Source organism: Sinohyriopsis cumingii, chromosome 19 (genome assembly GCF_028554795.1).
Source record: "Sinohyriopsis cumingii isolate HCF-2022 chromosome 19, ASM2855479v2, whole genome shotgun sequence".
NCBI classification, from domain to species: domain Eukaryota; kingdom Metazoa; phylum Mollusca; class Bivalvia; order Unionida; family Unionidae; genus Sinohyriopsis; species Sinohyriopsis cumingii.
Window position 1 is genome coordinate 15,736,710 of NC_142979.1, and position 12,190 is coordinate 15,748,899.

General features: G+C 35.7%; 1 protein-coding gene across 1 annotated transcript in view; it reads left to right on the plus strand.

The window, feature by feature from the left end:
* The window catches only part of LOC149775177 (uncharacterized), a 29,376-nt gene extending 17,825 nt beyond the window's left edge, over positions 1-11,551 (plus strand). Inside the window, exons 4-10 of the mRNA XM_089943877.1 lie at positions 176-287; positions 1,138-1,329; positions 2,047-2,159; positions 2,861-2,981; positions 4,646-4,872; positions 7,855-7,934; positions 11,227-11,551. Of these exons, the coding sequence (XP_089800003.1) occupies positions 176-287; positions 1,138-1,329; positions 2,047-2,159; positions 2,861-2,981; positions 4,646-4,872; positions 7,855-7,934; positions 11,227-11,435 (1,054 nt within the window). The 3' untranslated portion in view covers positions 11,436-11,551. The remainder of the gene's footprint in view (positions 1-175; positions 288-1,137; positions 1,330-2,046; positions 2,160-2,860; positions 2,982-4,645; positions 4,873-7,854; positions 7,935-11,226) is intronic.
* The last annotated feature ends 639 nt before the right edge of the window (positions 11,552-12,190 follow it).

Here is a 12,190-nt window from a genome sequence, read left to right on the forward strand (position 1 = left end):
AACTATATTTCTCTATTAACTTGACCATCGATGTTTTTAACTAAAGGCAAGAAAGACTTTTCGAGTCACCAAGCACTGATTATAACTACATAGTTATTTTCATGGAGTTGTTCTCTCTCTCTCTCTCTCTCTCTCTCTCTCTCTCTCTCTCTCAGAAAAGTTTATTTTGCTTCAGATGGCTGAGAGATATGGCCGAATCCCATGTGCCACCCGATGCTCTTCAGCTGCATTACCTTACAAATAAGAAACAGCAACAAACAGAAGAGGATATACATAATGCCATGATGGTACATTTTTCATTTGTCGAAAATCCTTTGCGAAATTCCAGGCGTATTGTTCTTGAATTTTGACGAATAAAAATATATTAAAATCCAACCCACTGTTAGAAACAGCATAAACATTATGAGCTTTGTGTTGATTGTAGAATTGCAAACGGAAATGTAAGCCTCGTTCTTGTGTTAAGAGGATATAGTAATTCTAATCTACTTTTGTCGACGCTGAATGTCAATGTCGACGCGTGCACGGTTGCTCCGAGCGCAATGAGAAATAAATTAACAAAACAAGCACAGGTATCCTTGCACACACACACACACAAACACACACACACACACACACACAAAATAGCTCAACCTATTTGTTCTCAAGGCTGCACATATTGCACATCAACAGGTTCGTTTGTATAGTGTGCTGTCAGAGCTAATACGCGTGCATCAAAGTTTGTATTCGTCTATCCTCGAGGCAAACGTAGATAACGTTTTAGGTCCTAACGTGATTTTTCATCTTCTCAGTTACATATTTTTGCCCTGATGGACTTGACTACTGGGTAACTACCAGATAGTTTAAAACTTCATTCGACCTATGTAAGACTATCACATTGCTCATTGTGTGTCAAACTTCATTGCAAATAATGATCAACAAATTGAGACAACACTTACTGGGATAAGAAGAATGATTTTGCTTTGAAAGCGAGTGAATAGATGGCGATCGAAATAGGTTTTTTAAAATTCTCAAAGTTTTGTAAGCATTACCATTACCTGCCATACTAAACACTACAACTAAACAACAAGTATAACTTATTATTATTATTATTATTATTATTATTATTATTATCATTATTATTTATTATTATTATTGCAGAAATACCATTGCAAAATGTACAAGCTTGGAAAGATTCGTGAATGTTTGGAAAATCATCATTTCAATTCCGCAGTAAAGGAAGAAAAACTTCGGAAAAAATATGCTCTTTGCTCTGACAAAGCGAATAACTCGAAACAGAAATACCTGGCTCTTCTGTCCGAAGAAAGAGATGGTCGTGAATCATATACAGCGGTAAGAGATATCGTTTAGGTTATTTAGAGAGTAAGAGATATCATTTAGGTTATTTAGAGGGTAAGAGATGTCATTTAGGTTATTTAGAGGGTAAGAGATGTCATTTATGTTATTTAGAGGGTAAGAGATATCATTTAGGTTATTTAGAGGGTAAGAGATATCATTTAGGTTATTTAGAGGGTAAAAGATATCATTTAGGTTATTTAGAGGGTAAGATATATCATTTAGGTTATTTAGAGTCAACATAAACACACGACATGACTTTTCAATTAATCAAATATTTCCCCACTTGGTTTTAAAACCTCATTAGATGAGATCGCTTTGATGTCTTAACCCTGATAGCTAATTTTATTTTAAAATAAATGTCTTCATTACAAATAATATGTACCTTTCTCTCTGCATTAAATGAATAACCTTTTATTTAATCCATCATTTTCAATAGCTATAGACTTCCTTTTCTTAAATATTTTGCGATCAAATTATAGAAAGTATTCAGATCTTTTCGACCATTAACCGGCACCATTACCTACCAACACAGAATGTATTTTTACAGTTACCAACACAACCACTACTACTACTACTATCATTATTATCACGATCACTCTCGTCATCTCCGTTATAATTTTCGCTAAATTTATCATCATCATCATCATCAATAATAATAATAATAATAATAATTATATTATTATTATTATTATTATTATTATTATTATTTAGAATGTCACGGAAGCAATGAAACAATTTGCTTGGTTCGAGAGAAGCCGCCGCCTTGTCATTAAGAGCGCCTTAAAGAAGTATGCGACCATCATGGATATGTTAGATACTGAAAGGTAGCAGTATACCGTTATCTCAGGTTGCATATTTTTAACAAATCGAGACAGAATAAACACGTGTGGAAATAAATCTTGCAAATAAACCTTTTATTTTAAAGTGACATACAAATGCATTTGCCCGGTTAACATAAGAAATGAAACAAAGACGACAGTGTTATTTCATCCGAAACTTTGGAAATTCGCTAGAAGAAAAAAAGATCAATAATAATTAAATAATTCTCCTTGCAGAGGCAAAGTTATTTAAATTTCTCCTTTAAATATAGGTATATAGCTTTTTAAACCTTACATTATGGTGTTGGATATCTTCTTTCACAACACTCGGAATGCTCTTGTTGTCTCATCGTTGAATAAGCTGTTCGTTCGTCCCAGAATTTGCTTAGCCAATATGGCGTTTACATGACAAAGTGTCAAGTCAAAAAATTTCATCCATGTGAATATTTTGCTTTAAAATTTTTGAGATTCGTGAATCTTCTAAATCAGGGGCTCCACTCAACTGAAATATACCAGAATAGTATACTTTGTACGAATACATTTGTACCGCGATGTGCTAGAATTTCCTGTGGCACATGCGCAAATAAGAACTCATGCCGTTTAAAGGCGATACGCTGAGTTTCGAGAAGCCCTTGTCTTTATATTCATATATTACTCTTACCTGTTTTTTATTTTTATTTTTTGTTGTATTTTTTTTCTTTATCTAGGAACGAACATAAGAGGATATTGTTAGAGGCGAGGAGTAGTCTAGCCAGAATGGACATCAATCTGGAAACGAAAACACTGACTCAAAAATACTTGATAAAATGTCGATTTCCAGTTTATGAGGTACCTGATCATTTCTACCCTCCATTTTTTTCATAGTAGTTTTGTTATTTTCATTTCTTTCTTTAAGTTATCTCTTTCTATATGTATAAGGAGCTTACGTTTGTAGTTAACCCTTCTTTTGAACTCTTCTTCGAAGGTAGTCCTAGTTCCCTCAGACCCTTCTCACCCATTTTTGATATTTTGACATTTATGTTGGATTGTGGGGTCAGAGCTATTTGCCCATCCAATGCGGTAGCGACATGGGTTACCCGCTTACTAGCGGGCCTAGCAAACTTAAATGACCTTACAAAGAGCTGCACCTGCATGAAATCGATGGTAAGATGATTTGTTTTCTCAGAAAATGCGAGTATAATATTCGTTAAGTTTGTATCTACTGCCAAAGTAGAAAAAAAATACATCGAAGATAAAATTTGACCTGGAACTTGTCATTTACATTGCTAGTCACATGACCATACAAAATTCGCAACCTATATGTCTAAGTGATGTGATGTGATTTGGAATTTTTTAACGTAGCTTTAACAATTTTTTATTTTTCTGACGTCTATATCAGACAATATCGCTACAATGTCTGCAGTGTGGCAGTTTATAGTGATGTCTAGCACTGGGGCATCATGCCGCAGACATGTAGCATGATGTCCCATCCAGTCACATTATCCCGACACCAGACCGACCAGTCCTAACACTAACCTCTTAATGCCGAGCGCCAAGCGAGACAGCTGTTAGTACCATTTTTGTAAGTCTCTAGTATGATTCCGCCGGGGATCGAACCCACGACCTCCCGCATCCGAGACGGACGTTCTAATCACTAGGCCAACAGAACGGTCTCTATATGTCTATATGATACGTCCAATATTCACGTGATATTAACACACAAAACAAAAACAAAAAAATCCTATGCTGTTGTACAGCAAGTTCGAAAATATTAAATAAAAGTCACAAATGTTTATAAAAAAAAAAAAAAAACGAATGTACGCTTTAATTCTCAATATATATTGATTCTGAGAGCAACGACCTGGAGAAAGTCAGATTCATCAAACACAGAAAACGTGTCAGCAGTAATTTTGTTAGTATAAAGTGACGACAGTATTTGTATATGCTGTCTACTTGACGAATGTACGCTTTAATTCTCAATATATATTGATTCTGAGAGCAACGACCTGGAGAAAGTCAGATTCATCAAACACAGAAAACGTGTCAGCAGTAATTTTGTTAGTATAAAGTGACGACAGTATTTGTATATGCTGTCTACTTGACGAATGTGGCTCTATTCAGGTTGATGTGATAGTGACAGGTTTATAGTTGTTGTTCTTGGAATAAATATGGTGAGAAATGTGTGTTGTTTCTTTCTACAAACATTACGTGACTTTCATTTATAATTTCCATTTTGGTTTCCTTCAGCAACACTGTTACTTGATGGAACGGTGTGTTCACATTCTAAAAGAATCGCCTAACTGAAGAAAATGAAGAACAAAGCTAGGAAAGAATAGACCACTGCTCATGTAGATTATAGGCTAAACTTTGATTTTAAATCCGATTAGTAAACAGCTGATCCAATAGTTCATAATCGAAAGTGTAAAACAGAGAGAGAGAGAGCACTGTAATTTTACTTTTTTTTATGTAAAAAAGTTACATTTGTTCCTATACATGGTTTTAAATTTCTTTAGGAATTCGATGAGAGTGTCTACAACAGTTCATCGCCATCTTTGTCACTTAAAGTTATCAGGGGCGCATTACTCCGATTGAAGAAACCATGGTTCAGAAAGAAAGGCGCAAAACACGAACAGTTTCCAAAAACGTCCGGATCTGGTGATATCCAGAGAAATATAATGCGTGATAAAGATGATAGTGGACATATCACTTATCATAACAAGAGGGATGGAAACTTGCACACGTATGTATTAAAATACGACCTGTGCCGTCCATACTCGCGTATACATCGAGTCGCTTGCAAGCAATACGGACTAAGATATGCAGTCACATATTACGCTCGCAGATCAGGGTCTATTTTGTTTGTTCAACTGCAGTTTGCAATCTGCTTGTATGATAATTTCTTACTTATGTTCAGCGTAGTCCGTGATATATCGAGTTGTAATGTGCAGGCAGATTAGTCTCTATGCTGTTCGTAAGAAGACATTGAAAGAATGAATGGGATTGGCCCTAATCTGCCGGTGGTCCATGCTATGGCAGATATGAGTCTATACCGTTAGCAGTGGAGAGCATATTTGGCACAAAATAAGAACGGCTCATTATGAGGAGATTCACAGTAATGCTCATAGATGATACAAAACGACTGCTCGTTTCATATTGAATTTGTAAAATGGCTTGAACAGCTTGTGTTCTGTACTCGTAAAATAAAACATGGTTTGAAGTGTGTTAAGTTCTATATGAAAGAGTACAATTTTGATATTCTTCTCACCGTACAAGCGATATGCTTATTAGCTCATCTGACCGTAAGGCCAAGTAAGCCTATGAAATGGTCCTTCGTACGTCGTCGGTAGTACGTCGTTCGTCCGTGCGTAGTCCGTCAACATGTTCATCTTCTTCGCCAAAGCTCAGCAAATATAAATTTCAATTGAATTTCACATTTTGTCGTCAAATTATGAATAGCTCATTAACTTTGATATCATTATCGCACCGGGGCTATCAAGAAAAGATATTTTCTTTTTTTAAAATATTAAATAACCTTTTCCAAAACTGCCGAATATAATTTGTCCATCCTTAACAGAAAGATTCCTGTCAAAGAGCCCTTTAAGTTTTAAACAATGGATCCCCGTCCGCAGTCAGATATAACAGACATGAGAAAGAATACATTTAAAAGACTAAGTATGAAAAAAAGTGGAACAGAATGTCAATTTGAAAGAAATCATCCTTTCCTGGAGGCCCTAACATTTAATACCAACGATGCCGATCTGCCGTCAAGTATTTCCGCCTGTACTAAAATTAGAAACATATTGACGATTTCTTCTCAGAACCTCTCAACAAGATTTGATCGTATTTGATAGCAAGGATCTTGGCATGAAACCTTTGAATTTATTATTAGCTGACTGACACTTAAATCTGATTGCCGTTACAACAAACCTAAAGAACTTTTAAATTACTTTTAAGTGCTCGCCTTTGCCGATCACTGCCGTCTCACCAATGTCCGCTTGGGTTCTAGACTCGGTTAATGTGGGTAGATGAGAATGCTTTCCAGTAGCTTCCCTTGAGTCGGTGGTTCCTGCTGAGATTTTCCCGGGTTCTTCTTCCACCAGTTATACTGTATAGATTATCGTGTGCTAAAAAATGTCTTCAAACCCAAAACAGCAAACAACACTAAATCATGCCGATCGTCATCAGGTATGGCAGCCGTATCTAAAAGTAACAAAATATTTTAATGACTTGCTCAAATAAAATGCTTCTAAGAATTCACAAAAAGGATCATGGCATAAAGACTTTGAAGGTTTTTACAAATGATGCCGATGTGTCATCAATTGGTAATATTGTCCTATGGTTTTCACTAAAGCGGTTTTTATCTAGAGGGTCCTAGACGAAAATGGCCCAAATAAGACATACAAAGTGGTGGTCATTAACGTGTGTCGTATAGGTACTCACTCTTTCTGCATTAATGGTTAGATCAGCATGACATTTTCATTAAAAAAAAAAACTTTTTAACATGTGTATGGTTCAAATGAACATCGTACCAGTTTGACGTCAACGTGGCTGTCATGACAGCCATCTTGAATATCTTGTATTTGTCCCGAGCAGAAGACCATATTGAGGTCGTGTTTTCATTAAAAGATTTCTTTTGATATTTACTTTGCTGTATGACAATAATGCCGATTACTTTCAAATATTGTTGCCACGGCGATTATCATTGAAATTCAGTTAGGATTGCTCCTTTTAAACGTAGGATCGTATCAATGCAGTTTTTTCTCTAAAACAATGCTTTTAATATTCAATGGAATCCTATATTAAATCATACTGCTGTTGCAGACAAAATGGCTGAATTGACGAGCTTTTTGACAGGGAGACAACAATTCAGATGTTTACCAGTATACACACCCAGCAAACATTAAGCCAAGTGAACAATCTCAGGTCCATTTAGTTGTCTTGTTTACTTCGTCAACCGCTAAAACTAAATTATCTCGTTTTCGGCATTGCATTCGGATACCTCGGACGTTATGCTGATACCTTTCTGATATATTTATATCACATGTAATAAATATGAATAAATTATAGGATCCGTATTCCCTCCGGGTGGTTTGTACCCAACTACCATTGTAAAACTTAAAAGCATAAAGAATATACAAATTAATCATTTTATTCATTGATTTATAATTTCTAACCTAATTGTCTCCAGTACTGTCGAATTATTGGCGTTTCAACGCAGACGGAAACTCCCGATGTAAACAAGCAAACAGACTGCTCGCTGTCCATTTCTAGGTTCTAAAATAGTCTATTTCAGTATATAAAAAGCTGTCTTCACTATTTGCAACGTCTAGTTATAATATTTCTAAGACGAATTAAACAAATAAATAAGAAGAACTCTTGTATACATGTGTTCAAGGAGATGTAAATAAAAATTATACGGAATTATTAAGATTCACATCACATCTGTCGATTGAAAATATAGACTGGTCCAAGCAAATATGGCGAATCTGTTGCTAAAGAAACTTTCTTTTGATTCAAAACGCCAACATGTTTACAGTGTTTGCGACCCCAGGCGACAGAAAAACTAGACATTTGAGTCAATGAATGGAATGACTAGGATTTGTTCATTACTTATATCATTGATAAAATATATCATTAAAATTGGTAAGGGGGTACAAATAATATGGGTGGTGTAAGAATACTATAGACAAAGACTAATCATTTATTTTCTACTTGTCTATAGGGTATTGTGCGATGGACAGAATGACGTTTCCACATCAGAATCAGATCAGTCGAATCGCCAAGAGACACCTAAAGCTGCTGGTAAACTAAATCTTGATATAAATGCACTGATAAATCTAGAAGTTTTCTTAACTGAGCCGATTATGCAGTAAGATAACAATATTGATGCATACATATACCCTTTATTCGGGTATAGCCGATTATGCAGTAAAATAACAATATGTATGTATTCATATGCCCTTTATTCGGGTATAGTCGATTGTGCAGTAAAATAACAATATGTATGTATTCATATACCCTTTATTCGGGTATAACCGATTATGCAGTAAAATAACAATATTGGTGTATGCATACCTGTACCCTTTCTCCGGATATAGCTGATTATGCAGTAAAATAACAATATTGATATATACATATACCTTTGATTCGGGTAATATCATATTGACTAATATAGCAAAACTTCTGCATGAAATGTTTCATCTCGACTTTAAGCTGATAGACAATTGCTGATTTTTGACGAGGTTGAAACAAAAATATATCAACCTGCCATATCGATTATAGAACAATCCAGATACCCTCCGGCATAATTAATAGAAGACAATGTAGACAAGTAACCCGTATCGAGGCACTCGTAATCAAAAGCATGTCATTGTTTTATGATATGATTTCTGGTTTCTTTTTCTTATTTATCGGTGTCATTTATTTATTTATTTTTGTCTTCTATAAAGTGTAAATACACAATAACAAAGAATTCGTTTTAAAAAAATACCAATTAAACAGGAATTTTAGTTTATCAAAGCTATTCGAATATCATTTTTTGAAAATGTTATATATTGAATAAACCGCACATATGTAATACAAACTAGTTATTACTCTAATACATTTTGTACGAAACTGTTGTTCAAAAATACGAAATAATGAATATCAAAATGAAAAGAGATTTACAACATAAATCAAGTATGAATGTTTAAGACAGACCCTTCGTGAATAGCGCCCTCTGTGTGACACAAAGACACCAGGTCAAAGAGATTTGGTGGTTCTGAAGCTCGATGTTTCCTCACGCTTAGATCTTTACACGTACCGGACAGAGATACAATCATGCTGCATTGACAATGTCTTGAGACCGAACCACTAAGTATTCGTCGTTGGACATCATTCACCAGAAATGAAATAAATGTGGCTTGGAATCGGTGGCGGACTTAATATCGAGCGCTGCATTTTTCGTTCTATCTTTTTCTTTTCTTTCTCTCTTTCTTTCTTTATTTTAATGTGTGTGTGTGTGTGTGTGTGTGTGTGTGTGTGTGTGTGTCCCTAAGCGTTATCAAATCGATCCAAAATCGCAATACACACTCTAGGGAACAATTCCTCGACAGAGCATGCCAATTAATCGACGATATCACCACAGCACATCAATTAGTCGAGCTCATGTGGATACCGTCGCACATTGGAATCTCTGGCAACGAAACAGCATACAAAGATTGCAAAAACCAAACTAGGAGATCAAAACTCTATCAAGCTTAACTATAGCTCTACAGAAGCAATAAGCTTCGCACAAACATATATAGACCAAACATGGCAAGATTTTTGGAACTCCTCCACAAAAGGTAAAAAGCACCATGAAACCCCAAAAAAGTAGATAGGAACATACAGCTACCTAAGGGTACCTATTTAGAACAGAAAACCATAAACAGGATAATAACTGGAAAAACTAAACTAGCAAGCAGTTTTGGAAGGTTTATAGGACCCAAACCAGCAACCATTAACTGCTTTAACTGCCACACCACCGAAGATCTACACCACGTATTCAATATATGCCCAAAATATCAACCCGCTCGGAAAATATTTATCAAAAAACAAAAATTTATTGGATCACCACATACATACCCAGAGTTACTTATGACTCTAATAAAAATAAACAATCAGCATATAAAAATATAAATCAATTCATAGACTCAGCAGGACTTAGGAACAAAATATAATTACTATCCCCACAAAACCAAAAGACCCAGTAACTAGCTAAATAAATTTAGAAGCCACCACATAAAAAACCATAACATATTATTCAATTTTATAAAAGTATTAATAAATAATTCACTTACGAAGCACCTATAAAAAACTAAGGAAACCGCAAAATCGGATGTCCTAGATGTCCTTAACGAACCGAGTAATCAGCTACGACTCCGGTCCTAGATGTCCTTAACGAACCGTGTAATCGGCTAGGACTCCGGTCTCTTGCTAAATAAAGTATAAATAACATTCAATCTCTAAAAACATAAATTAATAAATAACTTAAAGAGGTAATATCTAAAAACTTATAAATGACATAACGTAGGAAACACACCCTAAACACCTCGACTAGTAATCCCATAATAACCTTGAAAATCTCTCTTCATACATGATATCTACTAAGAACCTCTATAAACAGCTTAGAACATACCCCCCTCCTTTTAGAACATTTTGAAGAAGAAAAAAAAATCTCGAAAAAAAAAAAATTAAAAAAAAAAACACCAGGCAAATGCAACAAGAAACCAGCGATGTAAAGCAAGCAGGACCGTTCCCGAGCTCTCCTTCCCACTAATGACAGCCAACCATTCAACTGATGGACCTTTATGGACCCACAGATTGAGGCCACACTATCAGGGTTCCTTGAATCCATAAAAACCTGGGGGAGGTGGCACCATCCCCTTCCCCAGGAACAACTAGCAGGCTGCGGTGCAGTCAGAAAAAAAGTGGCATATGCACAATTGTGCGAACGCTACTGTAATTAAACTCAACAACAACAATGTGTGTGTGTGTGTGTCTGATTTGGATTTTTAATGTAGCCTTTAATAATTTTTCAGTCATATCGCTATGATGTCTGCAGTGTGCCCGTTGATAGTGATGTCTGTGTCTAGCACTGGGACATCATGCCGCAGACATGTAGCACGATGTCCCACCCATTCACATTATCCTGACATCAGACCGACCAGTCCTAACACTAACCTCTTAATGCTGAGCGCCAAGCGAGGCAGCTGTTAGTACCATTTTGTAAGTCTTTGGTATGACTAGACCGGGGATAGAACCCACGACCTCCAGCATCCGAGGCGGACGCTCTAACCACTAGGCCACCGGAGCGGTCTTTTATTTTAATGAATACTGAATAATATATACAAATGACCTCCAAAGTAGGCTAATATTCTTTTGTTATAGATTTAATCTTTCACGGAAACTGTCATGAAAAATTTAATATTGCTATTATTATAGCAGCTGCATGAGTATATGGATATTTTTTCATTTTTTGCGTCTCAGTCATTTTGATCTTTGCACCATGTACGTAACTCATTTGGATTGGGATTTTGTTATTACTATACAGATGGAGTTTTTATATTTGCAGAATCTGCCAACGATGATCGTGAATTGCATGACAATACTAACGTGCCCCCAGAAAAGTCTTTTCTCGGTGAGAAGAAAGAATATGTTAAAGCTGTAGAGAGTTCTTATACCGCTGACGGCCTGAAAAGTCCTACCTCAGCTCACGTGACTATTTTGGAAAATGGCAAGGTGGTTGCATTAGAGGCCAAACCAAGCACGAAAAGCAGATGAACTTGGTTTTAGAAAAGGTGAAACTCTAAATGCACCTTAAATTACCTAATTAATTGATTTATTTTTATTGTACAACGTCCAAATACGAACAACATAAAGTTATATTTTCCATTCATCGTTATCTTTCTGGTCCTAAATTATTTATTTGCCTTCATTTCAACATCGTCGTCATCATCATCATCTTTTCTTTTCGTCGTCTTTTCATCCTCTGTCTTCTTCCTCCTCATTCTTGTCGTCTTCCACCTCTTCCTATGTGCTTTCATTGCTTATGTACAAAAGAGTATTTAGATTAAGTTGCACTTGGATATGTTATCTTGGCTATCATTATAGGTCAAAGGTTAGATTAACTTGGATATGTTATCTTGGCTATCATTATAGGTCAAAGCATCAAAGAGAAGTATCCTCCAAACATGCAAGAAATGGATATGGCTGGACTAGGCCTCTTTGATTATCTCGTAAGCAATGCAGGTGTTATCTACCATGCATAGCTCAGCTAGAACCTAACAAGAACGTGGCAGATATTACGTAGACCAGAAAACACCTCCCCCAGAAATTGTGTAATTTACCACAGGGTACCAGGTTTTATAAATAATTTAAAAAAACGTTCTGACACGGAATGCCTTTTTCAACCCTTGTTCTTTCTTTTATATTTATCACAGCTTTACAGTATCGACTAAATGTAAATTGTTTATCATTTCTTCTAAATTATGTAATCTTATCGAATTTTGTGAATGGTAGAAGTGACACTGGAACAA